Here is a 22,673-nt window from a genome sequence, read left to right on the forward strand (position 1 = left end):
ATATATATGTATATATATACATATATATATAAATATAAAATGTTGTGACCAATTCCCTTTCGGAACTACAGTCAGCATCAATTAGTAATCAGTAAGTGAGAAAGAGGTCACTCAGAAGAGCTGTTTCAACCACAGATGGAGGAAGAGTGAAAACCTCATTTGATAAGATTCTCAAGGTAATTGAATAATTTACATTTTAAATTGAATTAGATGACTCACTCTTCTAAAACTATTTTTTGGGATCTTGTTGATTTTTGTTTTATTCAATTATATTATTCCTTCTATGAACAAAATAATTTCTTGCTTTTAGGAACCACAAAAATTCATAAATGTTCATAATCAAGTGATTACTTTTTACAAGTGCAAAACTCAGGTGCTTTTCCAGACAAATACGCAATTAACATAGAAATATTGTTTTCAAAAAAAATAACAGGAGCAAAAAATGAATATGAATCCAAGAGAAAATAGAGATATAGTAAGAAGGAGTAGAGAGTAGTAGGAATATATTAATTTTTGAAGAATGATGATGGTATCAATAATAAGAGCAGCAGCCACCTTTTATTTAGCACTTACTATATGCCAGTCACATTCACTTGTTTTAATCCTGTGAAGATGATGCTATTTTCATCTTATTTTAAGGTGAAAGAAACAGAAGATTAGAGAATAGAAGTAATTGGTTGAATGTCACATGTCAAGTAAGAAAAATATGTAAGCTGAGCCATTAATGATTATACTATCCTGCATCTCTCTAATGAAATAAAGAGATAAATGGGCTTTAGTGGATGCTGCAGAATAGGGCTGTCTGGAGAAACAAGATTTCATGCAGCTCTAGATTAAGCAGGCCAAGGACACAGCAACTTTACGGAGACTCGATCACCTTTTACTTTTGTGTTATGAATCTTACCCTTCACTGAATCGTCAAATAATGTCAGGAAATTGTTATTGATTTATATCATTGACTCCGATAAAGAGCGAACATGGTATCCATCATTGTGTGAAATTTCACAAAAGGTTCATTTCAAAATGAAATCTAAAATATGATACAATTACATTTTAATAGGAAGCTCGAAGAAAGTAGAGCAACTTGAAATCAATGGACTACTCAGAAAAAGTGCCACCTTGAGATACTAAAACAGCACAACAGTTGGGGGGAAAAGAAATATTAAAAGAATCTATTTGTGTGAAAAGCTGAACATAGCAAGTGAGCAGGCCAAGTTAAAACAGATTTGAAAAATACTATTAACTCTTTGACCTAAATTTTTCCAATAAACTCTCACAAGAAATAGAGGGAATATTGAAATGTCATTAATTTGCTGTTCTTACAGAGAAAACAGTAAACCTAATTCTTTGCCAGCAGGAAGAGCAAATGCCCTACCTAACTAGGGGTGCTTATTTGCTATGAAACCCAAAGCAATCTGCATTCTGTTATACTGTCTACAATTGACATCAAAAGAACCACACTGAATCAGAATTTCATGGCTAAAAGGGAACACAGAGGTCACGTGATTTGATGTCTTTCTTCTTTCCAATATTTGGACTGGATTACACTGTACTGTATAAATATGTTCAGAGCTTAGTCACGTAGAACTGAAAGCTAGACAATGACTAAGGTCACCCTTAAATGATTCAGGCTACTAATCTTAAATCCTAACCTATATCCAAGAAGACAAACTTTAAATATTTGAATATTTAAAAAGCTAGATTAACTATTTGTAGGTAGAATATCTTTTTCATTTGTTGTCGATAAAAGAACAAAGTAGAACTGTACCTAGCTAGAATCCTCATGTATATTTTCATATCTTTAAAAATACACTCAGAGAAATCAGGTTAAAGCCAGCATAATATCAGCATCTTTTTTTTTTCTGCAGAGGATAAGAAATGGGATGGAGAGAGATACAAGGAAGACAAAAGTTGCATCTTCATAAGCAAACAAACTTTAACATTATAAGCAAACAAAATGTTAACATTAGTTAATCCTGAGCTGTATTTAGGTATTTGTTTCTCTCTGTTTTAACTACTAGTTAGAAATATTTAATAGTAAATATATGCAATACTCATGGATTAAATATTACCATGTATGTATCTGTGCAAGTGTATCTATTTTTATATATTGTGTATGTATAAAATCCAGACTGATTCACAGCAGAACATCAATGCAAGTCCACAGTTCCTTATCTAAAGTCTTTGGGGCCAGATGAGTTTTGAAATGTGAATAGCTCAGAGCTGAGAATGGTAACATAACACCGAGAGTGTTTATTACATGACACCCTCTGGGAGATTGGGGGCAGCACTGTTTAATCAAACCTATCATGAAATCAGCTGTCTAAAGGCCTCACAGTGGTTCAGGGCAGCTTGGGTTTTGCCTCTAAACTCATTTTTAAAAAGCTTATTGCTTTCCAAACTTAATTTTCTAAATTGCTGATTGGATATTATAGGGCTGTCATGGGCTTCTTGAGAGTGAAATGTGAGGGGATGTTTTTTTCTTATTTTTCTTTTACTCATCTCTAGTTTCCAAAATAAATGTGTGCTGTAGCCAACTCATAGGCAGATTAAGTGGGGAGGCACAGAGGAAAAGTCTTAGCTTCTCTGGGGTGAATTCAATGTGACCGAGGCCTCGAAAGAACTCAGCATTGAGGCTGATTGGAGAGAAAAAGCAACACAAGGTGCTGAGCCACCAGCAGGGGGATGAAGGGAGAGGGAGGAGCAGGGCTGAGTTAGAAACCCTCACACATCCATTGCAGCCAAATCACAGAATCTAACCAAACCACTGCCCATCTACAAACTAGTTAATATGCCCCCAGATAATAAGGGATAGTCTCCATTTGCACTGCAAAGCAAAACCATTACTATATCCAAAAAGGAGAACATTAAAGAGAAAACAAAAATTGCATTCACTGAAACTCTTCAGTAATGCTGATGGGTCCATGAGAGCTTCCAGCTGTAGACAGAAATGGCATGTGTTTCAACTCATATTTCTAAATTACTTACTGCTAGAAAGGACATTCTATTTTCTTCTCAATATGTCAATTAATGACAAACTCTGAACGATCTTCTTGGTGAGTTTCATTCTAACTAAAAGCAAACCGAATGAAAACAATTTTCTATAGAATGTAGAATATAAATGCAGGAGGCAAAAGATCAAATTGTTCTGATTTCATTGCCCTGCTACTTGCAATGGAGATTGACACCAAAATGATTCCATGACCAGCCTTTGTGTCAAATGCTTCCCAATTAAGAGCTGCTAGTATTCATGATGTCTTTGTCCATTAAATATGAGAATAGAATAAATTGATCTTTGAGAAGGGACGTTGGGGACCTTCACTGAGTAAAGAAGCCTTTAATGATCAAGCCTAGAGTTCTGATCAAGCGGGAATTCCCTTTATAAAACAGAGAACACTAAGATTTATTGAGTGTCTACTATTTCCAGACAATATCCAAGGAATAACTACAGCAATAAAAACAGCTGAATTCTGTGTTTGTGCCAGATTTGCTTCCATGTGCTTTACAAGTATACACCATATAATCCTCACAATAACTGTATAAAGTAGAGAACAGTAATTGATTACAGTTGATGCTTATGCCCTAGTCTTCCTGCTTTCATGGGGAGGTGGTTCACTGTAGTAACATTGCTGTTACTTACCCCTCACTCCGTGGGAGGAGGAAGATTTACCCGACTGTGAAGTTAGAAGAGTAACCTGGGGGAGCTCGATTCATCCTCTTCTCCCATTCAACACCCACTATTGGGAGCCAGCCTGTCCTCAGGAGGCATGCACACTGATATTATCTCTGGCTAAAGGTAAGAGACTTCGCCTAGAGTATGAGCTCTATATTTCTCCAGCACAGTCAATTGTCCTCTGGGTAATTCTATTTATTCTAAGATCAAGCATTATTTTAAATAAGTGACTCTACATTCTAAAGCCATCTGCTCCAAAATATGTATTCTCTACCTGTTTAACCTCTATATTTATCTCAATTTGTTCAGAAATGAGGATGAGATGACCTTAAATCCCCAACTATTATCCTCACACCCTACTAATGAAAGAGGCATAGAGGGCTTCGGTAACTTCCCTATAATCATACACTTTTTTGTTTTTGTTTTTTAAAGATGGAGTCTCACTCTGTTGCCCAGGCTGCAGTGCAGTGGCGCCATGTCGGCTCACTGCAACTTCCACCTCCCAGGTTCAAGTGCTTCTCCTGCTTCAGCCTCCAGAGTAGCTGGGACTACAAGCACGTGCCACCATGCCCGGCTAATTTTTTGTATTTTTTGTAGAGGTGGGGTTTCACCGTGTTACTCAGGATTGTCTCGATCTCCTGATCTCGTGATCCACCCGCCTCAGCCTCCCAAAGCGATGGGATTACAGGCATGAGCCACCACCCCCAACCCTTTAACTTGAACCCAAGTTTCCAGAGCCCATGTTCATGGCTGCCATTTTAGCTATATTATCTTTAATATTCAGACTCCCCTGGAATATTGCTTTTATCATCACTGGTTTTCACACATTAGGAAATTTGATGCACAAAGACAATATTTACACAGTCACTTAGCAACCAATGAGCAGAGCAGAGACTAAAACTCAGACCACTGACTCCAAAACAGTGTGCTTTCCACCATATTCCACTCCATCCAATCTAGTTTCCAAAATAGCTCTTTTCAAATGTCATCCAGAAGACTTATATACAGGAAGGTAGAAATTAGAACACCCATTTGACAAGATACATTTGCCTTCTTTTATTATTATATTTTATTAATACATAGTAGTTGTACATATTTATGGGGTAAATGTGATATTTTGATACATGCATATAATGTGTCACTATCAAATAAAGGTAATTGGGATACCATCTCCTCACACACTTCTCATTTCTTTGTGTTGGGAACGCTCCAAATCTTATCCCCTAAATATTTTGAAATACACAATAACTTGTTATAATTGCCCTACTGTGCTATCAAACACTACAGCTTATTTCTTCTATCTAACTAACTACATTTTTTAACCATTAACAAATCTCCCTTCCTAACCTCCTCCTCCCCACCTTTCTCAGCCTCTAGTAACCACCATTCTCCTCTCTACCTCCATGAGATCAACTTTTTAGTTCCCACACATGAGTGAGAACCTGCCATATTTGTCCTTCTGTGCCTGGCTTATTTCACTTTGTATAATGTCCTCCAGTTCCCAAAGGTGGATAACATTCTCAATGTTACCAGGCAGCAGAAAGTGAGGCAATAGGATTAAAATATTACAGCCCACGTCAGACTTTTTTTCACTAGATCATATAATCCAATGTCTTCACTTAGAAATGATTTTAAGTTACTCTTCTCTCTGCCATCTTATTCATTTCTTATCTCCATTTTTGCTACTATTCTACACATGTCTTGAGTGCATAGTCAAAACAACCTCTCTACTCATCACAGATCATGTGTTTGATCTCTGAATGTGTTTGCTTCATTAATATTGAATAAATTCATGAGCTGCGTGTGTTATTTTGTTATCTGAAAGGATTAGCATTAAATAAGTGTCTTCTGTTGCATTGTATTAATTTCATATGTGCTCACCTGAAAAGGTATGAGCTATGTGTGTTATATTGTTATCTGAAAGGATTAGCATTAAATAAGTGTCTTCTGTTGAGTTGTATTAATTTCGTATGTGCTTACCTGAAAAGGTAGAGTAGATTCTCCCGCTTCTGCAATGAGATCAATTTTTGCGTGGCTCCACTGAGATTCGGAGAATCTGATTATTTTGCCTTGCTTTTGCAAGTTTCCATCTAGAGACGTTCTTGTAAAAACTGAGAGATTTGAATGTTGAGACAAATGATACCAAAACTGCACCTGTTGAAAACATGTTTTCAATGATATAAATATTCCATTGACCTGTCTCTGGTAGTTTTTCCTATAATTTGAAATATTCCTGACCTCAGGTGATCTGCCTGCCTCGGCCTCCCAAAGTGCTGGGATTACAGGCATGAAACACCATCTCTACTAATAATACAAAAAAATTAGCCGGGTGTGGTATTGCATGCGTGTAATCCCAGCTATTCGGAAGGCTGAGGTAGAAGAATCGCTTGAACCCAGAAGGCGGGGAGGTTGCAGTGAGCTGAGATCACGCCATTGCACTCCAGCCTGGGCAACAAGAGCGAGACGCCATCTCAAAAAACAAAACAAAACAAAACAACAACAACAACAAACAACAACAACAACAAAACAACAACAACAAAATATATATATATATATATATTCCAAACAACTTCTGTGTTAAATATAATCTTCTCAATTCTCCTTTCCCGCAGATGTGTAACCCAGTCATGGGCAGTACCACTGTTTCCATGGAAGTTTCCAGAATCCTTCTCTCTGGCTTCTTACAAATATGAGAGGTACACGTTGAGACTCAACGTTACAAAATCAAGTATTACTATACAAACTTGATGTTTCAAACAAGAAAAACTTTCCTTAAAAATTATTTTCTTAGGTTAATTTTAAAAACTGTAATTAATACTTTATATCAATTTAGTCTCTGTGGTAGCATTAACAAATAATGGGGAAGCTCACAGGATACTGTTCATCAATAATTGAGCCAAGTAAGACAACATTCTTTGAGGGTAGGGAGGCTTAATCATTTCACTTCCTATTCACCATCAATAATGACACCATCTAAAGGTTTGATGGCTTAACTACATAGTGAAGAGAATAGAGAGGATTATGCCAGGTGCTGATAGCAGTAGCCCTAACATGAAATTGCGTACTGTTATTGATTCAACCAAAATTTACTGACCACTTTCTAAGTACCTGGAGCTGTGTGAGGCAAAAATTAATTCCCTCAATGTTGTCTGGATGATTCATTCTGTAAAATATGCCCACAAAACCTCCATTAAAACAAGTTCAGGTACGCTGCAGTCAAATTTTTTTGCTTCTTCTCATTATCATATAACAGGTCCTAAGGCTGTATGTTTTAAAGAAAAACCCAACATTTAAAGATGAGGTCCCACAAAAGTGGAATACTTCTCTTTAGATTCAGTGACATTTTTTCAGGTCCATTATATTTTAAATTCTTTTTTAAAAATGTTTTCCCATTCATCATTGTGCTTTTATACTGATACATGGACAGATACTAGTGTATGTATAGGCAAGCCATGTATTTCACTGTTGGGACCCAATTCCAGTGATGAATGTTGACCAAAAAAATGTTTTAAATGCTTTTTTAAAAAAATTGTTCATTTTAAAACACCAAGCATCTATTTGGTACACATTTTTATCAATGTCTACTTAATTGTGACCACCTGATTTAAAAATTCTGATTGTTTATTTCATTTCAGATTTTATTACTGTGCTTACCTTAATTCACACCTTGACAGGTGAGTTAGAAACAAAAATAATGGAAAGGTTTAATTAAATTCCATGGAAAGAGAGGATTCATGTTTCTCAACTGCGATTACATTTTAGATCCCTGCTGTAAGTTTCACTGTGTCCCAAGCTTGTAAATATGCAAAACAGAGCTTTAAACCTAGTTGTACAAGAGATGTGCATGTCCCATCAGAATTTTGAGCTGTCAAACTGTCACTCAGTACATCACCAGTGTGAAGTTATTTTAATAGTGTATTAAGTATAAATGCCAACGGGATCCATAGTCAATGGGATAAGAGCTCAGAACTTATATTTAATTTACTTTTTTTATAGAATTTGCATTATGCAGACTTAAATTCTTAAGTTATTAAATACCAAGGAATGTTCCATTATATTTTGAATTTTTGAGGGTGAAATCACTGAACAAAATTTATTGATACAGCCCACAAATTTTTTTAATTCATTGTTTTCCCTTTTTACTTTTATTTTAGGTTCGGGGTACATGTGAAGATTTGTTACATAGGCAAACACGTGTCACGGGGACTTGTACAGATTATTTCGTCACCCAGGTACTAAGCATTGTACCCAATAGTTATCTTTTCTGCTCCTCTCCCTCCTCCACCCTCCCCCCTAAAGTAGACCCCCGTGTCTGTTGTTTCCTTCTTTGTGTTCATTGTTTTTATTATTTAGCTCCCAACTTGTAAGTGAGAACATTCGGTATTTGGTTTCCTTTTCCTGTGTTAGTTTGCTAAGGATAATGGCCTCCAGCTCCATCCATGTTCCCACAAAAGACATGATCTTGTTCTTTTTTTATGGCTGCATATTCCGCAGTACATATGTACCACTCTTTCTTTATCCAATCTGTCATTGATGGGCATCTAGGTTGATTCCATATCCTTGCTATTGTAAATAGCGCTGCAATGACCATTCACATACATGTGAATGTATCTTTATGATAGAATGATGTCTTTTTTTTTTTTTTTTTTTTTTTTTTTTTTAGACAGGGTTTCACTCCAGTTGTTCAGGCTGGAGTGCAGTGGCATGATCACGGCTCACTGCAGCCTCAAACTCCTGAGCTCAGGTAATTCTCCCACCTCAGCCTTCTCAGTAATTGGGACTACAGGCTTGCACCACCACACCCAGCTAATTTTTAAAAAAATTTTTAGTAGAGATGAGGGTTTCACCATGTTACCCAGACTGGTCTTAAACTCCTGGACTCAAGCACTCCACCCACCTCAGCTGCCCAAAGTACTGGGATTACAGGCGTGAGCCACTGCACATGACCTACAGTAGAAAAATTTCTAGTACTGTAGGTATATGTACCCAGTAATGGGATTGCTGGGTGGAATAGTAGCTCTGCTTTTAGCTCTTTGCGGAGTTGCCATACTGCTTTCTGCAATGGTTGAACTAATCTACACTCCTATCAACAGTGTATAAGCATACTTTTTTCTCCACAACCTTGCCGGCATGTTTTTTTTTGACATTTTAATAATGGCCATTCTGACTGGTGTGAGATGATATCTCATTGTGGTTTTGATTTGAATTTCTGTAATGATCAATTTTAAGTTATTGATACAAGCTGTGACTTCACATAAGTAGTACTCAAGTATGGAAACTCTGTGCCTCTCAACCTGGTACATGCCAGTAGCAGAACACTAAACTTTAAACTCCAAATCATGAAACGTGTCATAAATTCCTCACAGAACTTATTATAGTAATTTGTATTTTCTAAGTATTCAGTTAATTGCATTAAAAAAAGAAGAAAGAAATGAGAAGACTGTCAGTAAATGCTTATAAACATTCAGAAATATATATAGAGAAAGTAACAGAGAGAGAGAGAGAGAGGAAAGAGAGAAAGAAAGATAATCTATTCTATGTCAAAAAAAATGTATAAGGCATTACAGGTCCTTAGGGACCTTTGAGTCTTTTGGAGGAAGAGTGGCAAAAGAAAATGAACATTTAATTATAATGAGCATAACTACAAAATTGTGAAAATAGTGTGGCTGTTAAATTTAAATTAATTAAAATTAAACAAAGTGAAAAATTCATTTTCTCAGTTATGGTTTTGTTTTTGTTGTTGTTGTTGTTGTTCTTGAGACAGAGTTTCACTCTGTTGCCCAGGCTGGAGTGCAGTGGTGTGATCACGGCTCACTGCAGCCTCCACTTCCTGGGTTCAAGTGATTCTCCTGCCTCAGCCTCCAGAGTAGCTGGGACTACAGGCACGTGCCACCACACCCAGCTAATTTTTGTATTTTTAGTAGCGATGGGGTTTTACCATGTTGGCCAGGATGATCTCGATCTCCTGACCTTGTGATCCGCCTGCCTCAGCCTCCCAAAGTGCTGGGATTACAGGCCAGAGCCACTGCGCCCGGCCTCTCAGTTGTTTAAAATGCTCAATAGCTCTATGTAGCTAGTAGCTACTATACTTAACATAGGGAACATTGTCCATCATCCCAGAATGTTGCATGAAACAGGTCTGCAAAGCATGTAAGTGAAAATTACACCAAACATTCAAATTTTATTTACTACTTGATCATTTTTAAAGGAAATTTTCTTGATGCATGCCTGCTCCATTCAAAACAAGTTAAGTAAAATGTTAATAAAAAGGGCTTGCTTTTATTTTTATTGGGTCTCCACTAAGGCAGATTTTATATATAGTATGACTATTCAAGACTTTGAATCACTGCATTCAAGAGAATTTCATGTGGTTAAAAAAGTTTCCAACAAACAGTTCTTTCTGAATATTGAAGACAAAAATGGAAGCTCCAATTATTTCATTTTTAATTGTATCCTTATGATTTTAAATTATTTCTATTTTTAAAAAATATATATGTATACATTAAATTATATATTTTACTACCAAAGGAAAGAACATCTGGTGATTTACACCAGTTACTGCATATGGATGAGTACCTAAGCTGGAGAGGGGGTGATAGTCTTAGTTCCATTGGCTCTCGTGTCTGTACAGTGCCTCTGGGACCTTGGGCTCTCTGATACTTCAGTCTGGGACACCCAAGATCATGATTCAGAGGTTCAAAATGAATTCTTCCTTATTATTCTGTTTTCTTTCTTTCTTTTTTTTTTTAATTTTGATCATCTCCTGTTGAAACCCTCCTCTTCAAATTTTCTGCCAATTTTCTCAACTTCCCTATGGACTTTGTTCTAATTCCTTCTCAATCTCAGAGCTCCTTGGTCAGATCTTCATGGCCATTCTCGATTTTACTCCAAACCCTCAGCCACCTCTGCCTTCTCTGCTTCACATCAGACCCTTTATGCCTTCCTCAGTCTGCTTATTGCCACACTTGCTGCACCTTTATCAGATCTAGAATACGAAGATACAGAAGGACAAGAATAGCCAAAAAAGCAAAATAAATAAATGGGAGAAAAGAAAAAAAAACAAGCTAAGATATCTATAGCTCCTCAAAATTCAGCTGGGAATAAGTATATATTGAAAGAGGGGATCATTCACCACATACATAAACACACAGACACACACACACATCCCTCACCATTACCATAGTGATTTTTATGGCTCCTAGTCAGTTATGCTTTTTCCTGGGCATTCTTTTCCTGAACAAGCTTATGTTGAGGTTTAGAATCTTCAATAAAACAGAATCTGTTTTTCCCGTTTAAATGATTAATCTTTATGTGCTTTGATATACAGATTGGAGAGAGCACCTGCTCGCCCTTTCCTCTGTAGACTGTTGCTTCCTCTAGAATCCATCAGCTATTCTAACATTGATCTTTGGATTAAACACAATGACCAGGGAATAGAGCACAACTGCACCATTGCAGGACATGATCCAAAATTACTTTTTTTCTAAATTCTTCTTTGACTCCAGTTCATTGTCCTACTTTGGGGACATTGTAAGACATGGCCTTTTAAAACTCTTTGAGAGAGATTTGTAGAGTGTTATTATTATACTGGACTCACCCTCTTGTAGTTTGCAGCATTTCACACTGAATTGCTGTCAGTATCCCCCACTAAACAACATTTTGTTAGAGCAAGCATGTGTTTAGGTTGTTGTCATTATATTCCCTGCATTGAGGACTGTGATCAACACACAGTAGATAAGCAATATATATGTGTTGAATCGTAGGTATAATGTTTACTTTGTAATATAGCAAGCACTCGGGAGAAGTCTCAGAAGAACTATTTTCAGTTTTGTTTATTTCTCTTTACTTCCTTGAATCTGAACCACATGTGGCCCTCTCTGCATTGGCAGACTCAAATGTGTAGGCTGGCCCTCATAAACTTTACTTTGGGATCCAACCTATCTCTGGTTTCAACTACCTTTGTCCTGACTTTCTCATTCATATTTGTAAAACAATCTATGAATTATTTTTAATTAAGGAATATTAATGTACTTGCAAAACAAGTTGGAGAATTAAAAACAAAAGAAAGATCAATAGATGAACATATAAACTAACTTTGAAAGCAAAAGCTTCATATTATCCATCTTTCTGTATTTAATTGTGAAGTCCTAAAAGTAAGAGATTATGTTACTTACACAGTAACTCAAATATGAAAACTCAGAAAATATTAGTACCCACATTAATCCCCTTCATACTTTACATTTCCTAGTTAATTGTAAACAGTAACAGCATTTCAACAGCAGTAAGATAGAATAGCTTTGGGCTCCCTCGTGTTCTGTTTGTCCTATCTTGTATTTCAAAGAAAAATGCCAATTTTCCACTAGTGGCTGAAAGGACTTTTGAAGCATAAATTAAAGTCCGCATCTTGAACAATGATTAGCTGCAAGAACAATTGTCCATGCTGATGGCATGTGTTGGCCACATATAAAGTACAAGGTAATCCATGCAAAATGGCCCTAAAATCGTGCTGTTAGAAATGGCAACTCACGAGAAAGCTCAAGTTGCTTTAAATTCCTTTCAAAAAAATAAAAGATTCTTAACTGTATTAGTCTGCTAGGATTATGTAGGAAAAACAAAAAACCATATAATTTCAGAAAATGAAGGCTTTAATCATATCAAAGTACCCCACACTGGTTATCTCACTGCTTGACTCTACTACCTTATAATGAAGAACATTGGTTCCATGAAAGCACTATTATTAATACGTTCCAATTCAGAGGATTGGCTAGATTTTCCAGTTACCCAAGAAGGTAAGAATTTGTTTTGTTTGCTTATTCTGTAACTTTTATGTAAGAAAATATCGACCGGGTTCGGTGGCTCACGCCTGTAATCCCAGCACTTTGGGAGGCCAAGGCAGGTGAATCACGAGGTCAGGAGATCGAGACCATCCTGGCTAACATGGTGAAACCCCGACTCTACTAAAAACACAAAAAATTAGCCAGGAGTGGTGGTGGGCACCTGTAGTCCCAGCTACTCAGGAGGCTGAGGCAGGAGCGTGCAGTGAGCCCAGATTGCGCCACTGCACTCCAGCCTGGGCGACAGAGTGAGACTCTGTCTCAGGAAAAAAAAAAAAAAAGAAGAAAGAAAGAAAAAGAAAATATCACATATTGCCACAAACTTATTTAAAAAATTCATATTATAGTCTTAGAAAAATCCTGAGAACCATAGCTATGTGTATCTCAGACTATCAATAACATTCTCCTACCGTCTACTCCTACTTCCTAAACTGGAAAGCATTACAAAGTAACTCAAATATCCTTCCTGCTAACTCAAAGACTCCTAAAATTCAAGCACATAGAGAAAGGCGTGAAAAACAAATATCTATTCTGGCAGTCTGCAGTGGCGCCTTGAAGCAGTCTCAGTTTTTCAAAAACCAAGGCAAACCATTAAGTCAGTATCCATAGCCTTTAGAGATCGAAGCCTTGGTTTTGAGATAAACTACCAAGCACCCAAAATGTCCATGACAGCATTTTCACTGAGACCCCACCTAAATAACACCCCAACCCCAACTAAGTTACCAACTTAAGCAAAAATTAAGTGTCCTAAAGTGGAAACAATGATAAACTGAAACTCAATCCCAGTGACCACAAATCAATGGCTATCGGGAAGCATACAATGATGGGAAAGGTAGATTACATTTTAATATCATATACATGCATATGATTTCTCAGTGACTCTAGGTGAGTCATAGGAATTTCTAATACACTCTTAGTATCTTCAAATTTCTGTAAAGCAGGCAGAATTAACACATCATATTCCTTTACATTCAATTTTTTCTATATATCTAACATTTGTGATCTCATCACTTTAATGTATGACCTTGAATTAAATCTAAGTTAGCTTGTACTTTCAAAGAAGAAGTGCTTCTGGAGTTTCCCCTCAAAAAAAAAAAAAAAACACTCTATATTTATCTTTCTCTTTTTCTGTCTATCTTATAGGGTTTAATTAAAATAAAGAGATGGGAATGGGTAAAAGGCATTTGGATAAAATGGAAATGGAGACCAGGCATTTGCTTTAATTCTTATTCTCACAAAGAAATGGGAAGAAAAAAAAAACAAAAGAAAGGAAAAGAAAGTATCTTTAGGACTTTAAAAGAAAGTATCTATAGACACCACTATTAAGAACTCAGGGCACTCCCACTTAGACTTATACCAAACTGAAAGTATAATTAGGTTTATACCTCGGAATAATATGTCATTTATCACCAGGAATGCCCAAGTAAACTGCTCTAACACTACACTTACAGGCAATGAATTTACTGTGTGGCACTATTGATCTCTTCATTATTTTCTGATAAGTAAAGACGAAAAAATTAGCTGAAATCCTAAGGGCCGAGAGGCATGTTGGAGCTCTCAAAAGGACTGAAAATAAGACAAGCTGAATACAGACCTCTGATTTAGGTGTTACTTTTATGGAAAGCAAAGGAATTATGTTTACTGAATTAACATTATATTTGGTACATATATACCAATGTTTGGTACAAACATTGTTTACCTACTATGTACCAAATATTTTGCCAGGTGCTTTATTTAATCACATTTTAATCCTTGACATTATTCCATATAATCGTGTATGCTTCCAATGTAAACGCTGACATTTAATCCATACAATCATGTATGTTTCTGGTGTAGACACTGAGTCTCAAAAGGAATATACAATTTGTCTGAGCCACAGTTAGAAAGTGGCAAAAGAGACTTGAACCAAATCTAACTAGTCCATCCTCTCTAATATGCTGCTGAAATAAAATGGATATTTCACTCCTTAGTTTGTGTTTGCCTGGCACCAGAGGACTCATTTTAAAAACTCAAATTTCAGTAAATATAATCATTTCCATTTGTCTTTCTTTCAACAAACACTTATTTAACTGATTTTACTTTTCTCAATGTACATTGTTGGCCAAAAATTTTGGCAACACGTATCCACAGCTTTAGATTATTGAAATGACTGTGTGAAAAGAATATAAAATAACAGAAAGCTTTAATAGCCCTCAAAAGAATGGTGCCAGTTATGTGTTACAAATGGTCTTCTAGAAGGACATAGCATTTTGTGTTGAAATAGCGCATGTAAATCTCTTAATTCATTATTAAAGTGCTAGTAAAACATGGCGGGCATTTACTAGCAGAGTAACCCAAGCTCAGCGATTTACAACCACAGAATGGCCAGTGGAAATTCAGAACAGTTGATTACCTGACATGGGGTAGAGGCAGTGAGCAATTTTGTAAGAACAGGACTTCCAAGCTTGGCCACCCCGGGGGAGCGCTGTGCCTCCAAATAAATAAACGATCCTGCAAAAACAAAGGGAAAGTCATACGGATGCAAGTTCTCTTACACACTTAGCTGTTCTTTGCTCCACAATCTTATCCTTGCACATGCTAAACTATCAATTAGATAAAGAAAAGTACATTTTTTACATATTTACTATTATGGTTTGTAGATAACAAATAGCATTTATACCGGTATAACATTAAATACCTAAAATAACATTTAATCAATTAAAACAAGCTGTTGATCCAAATCACCTAAACAAACATTTCTGTTGGCTTCATTTATGTCATAGAGTTTGACATCAAATTAAATGAAGCTTCTAAGCTGACAATTAGATATTCAACACGCCCTTATGAAATACCCACAAGAGCTTTATTTTTTAGTTTCTTCACAAAGTACCGAAGGATATGAGCTTATGGAATGAATTTTAGTTTCTCCCGGGTCTTACGTGTTTGACATTGTTGTCTGTGCTAGAGGGGATCAAAGCTTAATTAAAGATCTAATCTGAACATTAACAAAATCACCACTTTTAGATTTTAACTACGACGGATGTGCTCATGGCAAATGTGCAGGGGATAACATCTCTCAGCAGCTTAAAAGATCACAGGTTCAGAGCTGCTGTCTGGGGTAGTTTCATTGAATATTGAAGACTTACAAGGAAGGCTATACCCAACAATGTCAAGGTCTGATACTGCCCTTTGATAATCACAGTGATAGGCAATTTGGAAAACCAACTATTTTCATTGGAAAATACCGTATTCAGAGAGTAGTTTTCCTAGATACAAGTCAATGCCGACTGCACACAAAGGAAAGGATTTAGAATTAGAATGTATTATTTTATAGACTCCATCACATGTTTAACCAAACAACCAAGGATGTGAGTCAGCAGTGTCATCTTTGAGTGGGAAAAATAGAACCCAGTTTATATTGTTTTTAAATCTCAAAACCTACTTGGAAAGATAAAGTTTACTGTCCCCAAATTCCAAATTACAGGTAATGGAAACAGTGCATGCGAGCAAATTCATTAAATTCTCTATGCTTCACCTAAAAAGGAAAAGAATGGGAAAAGTTGATTTTGAAAAATTCTTCCACCTAAAAATGCTCAGGTTTAGGTAAAATTCAAATGAATATTTTTAAAAAGATGATCAAAATTCTAAAAACAAATGAACCGATATTCAAAGACCTTACTCCTCCAGTCATTCAACAGAATATACACAATTTCAAACAAGCTGGTTAATGAAGGTGAGAACATGTACACATTAAGACGCCAAAATCTAAATGAAGCAAAAGGCCTGAATAAATCGTTTAGACAACAAAAGTAACTGAAAAAGTAATGAAAAGAAAATCTAGAGAGAAATGTATGGTCCCACATCTGAGTTAAATTTAATTTTCTTTTCTTTTTTTTTTCCTGAGACAGGGTCTGGCTCTGTCACCTAGGCTAGAGTGCAGCAGCATGATTGTGGCTCACTGCTGCCTGGAACTCCTGGGTTCAAACAATCCTCCAGCTTCAGCCTCCCACTGGGTGTACAGGAGCACACTACCACATACATTTTAAATTTTTTTGTAGGGGCAGAGTCTCAAACTCCCGGCCTCAAGCAATCCTCCTGCCTTGGGCCTTCAAAGTGCTGGGATTTCAGGCATGAGCCACTGCATCTGGCTCCCTATTTAATTTTTAAAAAACAAATATTTGCAACATTATTCGAGAAACCTCAGATCTTAGAAAAATATGGAGAGCTCCCTGATTCATATTAGGTTGCCAGAATATCTTTAATTTTTAATAAAATGGATGAAAATAGGACAAAATTTAAAACTCTAGAGAGCAATCTCACTTGTGAGCATAGGAACAAATATTCTAATTAAAATGATGTCGAATAAATTTGAAATTGTTATCCAAAAATAGTGTGTCTTGATTAATCTGAGCCTTCCAAGAATGTAGGTTTGGTTTAATTTAGGAGCTCGGTCTCCATATTCAGTTACAACAACAAATGAAAGTGTCAAGTCATCGAATCCTATCTAAATGTTGAAAAGACTATGAAAAACCAGTGAACAATTTCAAGTCACAAATCTTAATAAAATAAAAGGAAATAATTAAATAAAGACTAGCGAACAACCTCAAAATAAATAGCATTCTAAATGGCAAATGATAAAACAATATTAATTAAAATGGGAAATGACATATTTCTATCACAACTATAAATTAGAGATAATATTAGGCAATATTTATAATCTTAGACTAATATTATCTTAAAGGTCTGGTGAGTGTAGAAGTCAAGGAAATAAAATATCTAGTAGACATTATAGAAAAAGAGAAGTAAATTTCCCATGTTTTACCAATAATATAATTGTAAAAATAGAAAGCCAAAGTATTCCATTTTTTATAATTATAGTATCATTTAGAAAATTTGGTAAGCTAAATGGAAACAGATATATTACACAATTACTTATCTTATCTTAGCAGTAAGTTTCCAGATACATAAACAGCAAGAAATGTCCAACTCCTGATAGCAAAATTAATTTTTTTAATGTAGGAAGAAATTTAACAGAAAAGGGACACGATTTATATGAAGAACATTATAAACTTTGTGAAAGACTGCAAACTCTCTGGTTAGATGAAAAGAGATAACATGTTTCTAGATGGAAAGATAATAGAATTAAAATATGAAGTTACTGACCATTGATTTGGAAGCTAAATGCTATCCTATGATAATTTTAACCAAATATTTATAAAGTTGTCAATATTGCGTCAAAATTAATATGTGCAGGTAAGGGGTATAGAGAGTCTAAACTCTGACCACGGGCCCAGGGACTTCTAGGAACACATCCCTTGATTTATCTTCCTATCAGCCTGCTCTAAACAATGAGCCAAGTTAGAGAAATGTGGAATTTACCAGTTTTATTCCTGGTCATGGCAAGGAGTTTACTTCTGGTAATCAGAATTGTTTATTGTAAAACTCTTACACACCCACATACCCCAGAGTGGCTATGTGACCAGCACAATATAAAAATTAAAGGACAGAGTGAATAGTCTCCCTGGGTTAAAGTGTTCACATCTGGCTCGACCTCACCTTCTGCAAAACAGGTACCTTGTTAATGCACTGGCCTAGAAGTAACACCTTACATGTCTTAAGAACGTTAGAGGCCAGTCTCTATAACTTTCACAAATGCAAAAGTTATAAACAAGCATTACCATATTGAATAAAGAAATGAATAATAAATAAAATTACTCCAGTTAGGTTTGGTTCAGGAGTGCAAGAGGGGTTTAATATTTAAAAAATCAATTTACCTTATAGACAAAAAAGATAATCTGACAATCATATCATAATAGATGCTGAAAAATACTGAAAACTTTCAACATACATTCAATTTCTTAATTTTTTTAAAAAGCACGCTCTTGAATAGAAGGGAACATTTTTATCTGATAAAGAATACAATTTTTCAGTAAGCATGGCACTTAAGGTTTAACTATTGACAGCTTTTCCTCTGAGAGAGAAATAAGACAAGTCTAGCAGCTACCACCAGTTCTATTCAACACATTCTAGAAATTCTGTCCAGTACATAAAACAACAAAAGGAAGATAGAACTGTTAATATTTAGAAAAAAGGAAATAAAATTGCCATTATTTGCAGACAAAATAATTGTGATCCTAGAAAATAAAATATATATGTATAAGTTCCTAGCTATGATAAATAAAATTAGCAAGGCCACTGGATACAAGGTCAATATTTTCTATAAAAATGCATTTCTATATGTCAGCAATAATCAAAATCAGAAGTTCTTTAAAAGTAACACAAAAACCTAGGAAAATACTAGCAAAAGATTTTCAAAATCTCTACCCCGAAAGCTGTAAAATATTACTTAGTAAAATTAAAGAACCCAAATAAATTGAGACATTGGAAACATTTGAAAAAAATATTTTTCAGTGAAATGCAAATAAATATTACATATGAGAAATCATTGTACACCCATTAATTGGAAATTTTTATAGAGAATTATAATGCCTCTTGCTGGTAGGAAAATAGGAAAAAGTAGTCCCATTTTGTCACTAAAAATTGAAGTACTAAAGTTTTAGGGTAAATGAATCTATAAATGTTTATTGAAAATATAAATACATATCTTGCTTAAAAAATATAGAAGTCTCACTCCTAGTTATTATCTATTGCATAAAATCGAAAGTATCCTACAGGAGGAAATGTGTACAAGAATAAATTTGAAACATCGTCATGATATTGATGTCACTGGATAGGGGAATAGCTAGATACATTATGGTATATCCAAATCAAATAAATTTAGCTAAATAAACAAACATGAATCCAGTATCACAGACTGGATTTTATCTTCTGTCTTAAACGAGCAAAAGAAAAATATTAGAAAAAAAGCATATTTAGCATGGACTGTCAAATATAGGACAATGGGAATGTAAGATAGTGATAGATCACAGGATAGTGATCTCTGAGAGAGGGGAAACAAATGAGTTAAGTCCTGTAATTCCCACAGCTTACTGCCTAGACAGAGTTTCCAGGTGCCTGTGCAGAGGGGAAACACAGGAGTGTGGTAGTCTCCTCAAGTTGAAACAGATAGAGTCGGTGCTTTGGGGAGACCCACATGGGTAGAATTCATAAGACAGAGTGCCAGCTGCCCCTTTCAGGTACTGGAGCTTTGAAAAGACAGCAAGCTCCCGAGATCTGCAGACAGTCCCCCCTAAATTGCCATGTAAGGACCGATCGTGTGCATGGATTGGAGAAAACTACCTGAGTCTGGGGGTGAAAACACCTGAAATGAATAGCTGGAACATTTCCCGAAGGTCACAGAAAGTCAGGAATGGTAGAGTTCTCTCACCAACCAGAGTGCAAAACAAAAACAAAAACAAAAACAAAAACAGACATAGGCATTGGATAGAGAACTCAAACCAAATAAACACTTATGTCCAGACAAAAACACGTATGCAAATTTAATGGTGTTTTTACTCATATTTGACAATATTTGGAAACAATCTAAGTGTCCTTCAGCTGGTTAGTGGATAAATGAAGTGTGGCTCATCCACACAATGGACCCAACGATTCAGCAGTGAAAAAGGAAGGAATTGTGGCTGAAGCCAGCGACATGGATGAGTCTCAAGTCCTATATGCTAATTGAAAGAAGGCAGAATCAAAATGCTACATATGATATGATTCCATTTTCAAGACATTCTGGAACAGGCATACACTAGGGCTAGAAATCAGATCATTGGTGTCAGTGGTGGGAGGTGGGAGAATTATTGAGTACATAATGGCACAGAACAATGTGTTGGGCAGGAATAGTATTGTTTTATATCTTCATTTTTGTGATGGTTACACAATTGTGTATGTATGTCAGAACTCAGTGAACTGTACACTAAAATGGTTGAATTTTACATTTAACCAATACTTTATCATAAAAAATGAAAAAAAATAGATAGTATTTGATGACTTGGGGCAACTGCCATAAGCTATCTTTAGTAAGAAGATAGGGACAATAGTTACAAGATAATATATTTCTTAAAAAACAATCACAGAAACACATATAATTTTGAATATGTATGTATCTACTATATATATATATCTGTGTGTGACTATATGAACATAGATAAAAGTGGAACATAATTAACATGAGTTGCCTATTTCAATGGAAATTTAACAGAGTAGGAATAGGAAGGTAGAAACGAAGCAAAAAAGGCAGGAAGGAAATTCGAGGCTTAATTACACACATACACACAAAAACTACATAATATCAACATATCCAGCCTGGTGAACACGGTGAAACCTCTGGCTCTACTAAAAATACAAAAACAAAAAACCAGCTGGGTGTGGTGGTGTGCACCTGTAGTCCCAGCTACTTGGGAGGAAAAGGCAGGAGAATTGCTTGAACCTGGGAGGTGGAGTTTGCAGTGAGCATGGATCACACCACTGCACTCCAGCCTGAGCAACTAAGTGAGACTCTGTCTCAGCTAGTTAGATAGATAGATAGATGATAGATAGATAGATAGATAGATAGATAGATAGATAGATAGATAGATAGACAGATAGACAGATTTAAAAGCTGCAATCTATATGTTTAAGGCTGTAAGAACAAAATGAACTAGAACTCCACTTTCTTAGATATCGGAACTATTAGGCTGCCTCTGACTCTACCAGAAATTTCCATTTCACTTTCCTTTCCCTTCCCGGTCCTTTTTCATTTTTTTTAAATTCTCCTCCACACTTGCAATTTAAAACCACTACTGATTCTCTTTAAGGTTTGATCATGGCAATCATGGGTAAAGAGATGTTGACTCCGTGATCCAGATATATATATATATATATATATATATATATATATATATATATATATTTTTTTTTATTGGCCCTTTCTAAAATGAGAAAGACTGCGTTTTTGTCCCTCACACTCTGGGTGAGACCAGCTGCCCCTAGTTTTATCAGTCATATTGTTATCTTTCACTATTCTTCAACTCACCGGAAAAGAATGGGTCTTTCAACATCTAACACAGGGGCTCTATTAGAATCTTTTTAATGCAAATCATAGTTATGTAGTAATTATAAGATGGCAAAAGACTAAAGGTGATTTACAAACATATTTTCTAATTGTCTTATCTGGTGTTTTTCCTAGTCTTCTTATTAGAATGGACAACAAATATCTATTAATGTTTATGGAGTTCTTACTACATGGAAAAACCTTCGCAGGTGTTATTTCATTTAATCCTCATGACAACTCCACAGGGAAGCTACTTTTCTTTTCTCTATTTTCTATCTAATAAAACTGAAGCACCCTAATATTTAGACATGGGTGCAGTGTCAACATCGTGTCGGAACCCTGGGCAGCCCGTGCTCTTCCCTAACTGGTTATGGTATGCTCACATCAGACCACCATGACACACTGCCCGCACAGCTTCCCTTTGAGAATCACTGCCTTGGCTTAGGACTTCATCATCTCTCACTGATATTTCTTCAGCACATCCATGTTTTTTTGACTCCAGCCTTTCACCCTCTCCATTCTCCTCGTCTCAGACAGAACAGCCCTTTAGAGCAAATTTGATCGGTCACATGCTTTAACATGACTACCTGGGTCACCATCATCCTGCAGACACATTTCCAATTCCTCAGCACTCTCTAGAGTCCCCTTCCTTCCTCTCCTGTTTCATCAATTCTCTTCTCCCTGTCCAATCACACACGTCTTTCATCCCTAACTACTCCCATCTTTCTGCCCTCTTTGGGGATTCTTCCCTCCAATTAGGACATGATCCCTCCCACCTCTCTTTGGTTCCGTCTTCTCTCAGTAATTCCTTACTTCTGGCTTCCTGACTACTTTTCATTTCCCTTCAGTGCTCAGTTCAGGAGTCATCTCCTTCAACAAGGCATCTCGAATCCATCTGAATCACCTTCCATCCCTCTTAAAGCATCCTTCATAACCGATTGCAATTCCTTGCTTATCTACTTAAGCTACCAGACTGAGACCACCTCAAAGGCAGGGATCGTGGCATCCATCTTTGTGCATCCAGGTATCGTCTATGCTGTGTATTTAATAATTGGCTTGAACAGAGAAAAAGAAGTAAAATATTATATGAGTTTAGAGAAAATGTGTTGTTAATACATAGTTCCAATGATTTATAGTCCCCTTTCTATTTTAAACTTTAAACTTAACTTTGTCTTCTACAAAATGTTAAAGAAATGAGTCATGGCACAAA

General features: G+C 36.0%; 1 protein-coding gene across 5 annotated transcripts in view; it reads right to left on the reverse strand.

The window, feature by feature from the left end:
- Positions 1–22,673, reverse strand: part of LOC112205253 (MAM and LDL-receptor class A domain-containing protein 1-like) — a 295,973-nt gene that overhangs the window by 14,401 nt on the left and 258,899 nt on the right. For 3 of the 5 annotated variants that reach the window (XR_010150670.1, XR_010150669.1, XR_010150671.1), the window contains 2 exons: positions 14,900–14,997; positions 10,422–10,658 (listed from right to left, as the gene is read on the reverse strand). Coding sequence is in view for 2 of the 5 variants with exons in the window: in XM_063792507.1 (XP_063648577.1) it covers positions 5,654–5,827; positions 14,900–14,997 (272 nt within the window). In the remaining 3 variants the exon portion in view is untranslated. Of the gene's footprint in view, positions 1–5,653; positions 5,828–10,421; positions 10,659–14,899; positions 14,998–22,673 lie in introns of those variants that run through there. The other 2 variants (XM_063792507.1, XM_063792506.1) reach the window with 1 other exon arrangement.

This window comes from Pan troglodytes, chromosome 14, assembly GCF_028858775.2.
Source record: "Pan troglodytes isolate AG18354 chromosome 14, NHGRI_mPanTro3-v2.0_pri, whole genome shotgun sequence".
Classification (NCBI taxonomy): domain Eukaryota; kingdom Metazoa; phylum Chordata; class Mammalia; order Primates; family Hominidae; genus Pan; species Pan troglodytes.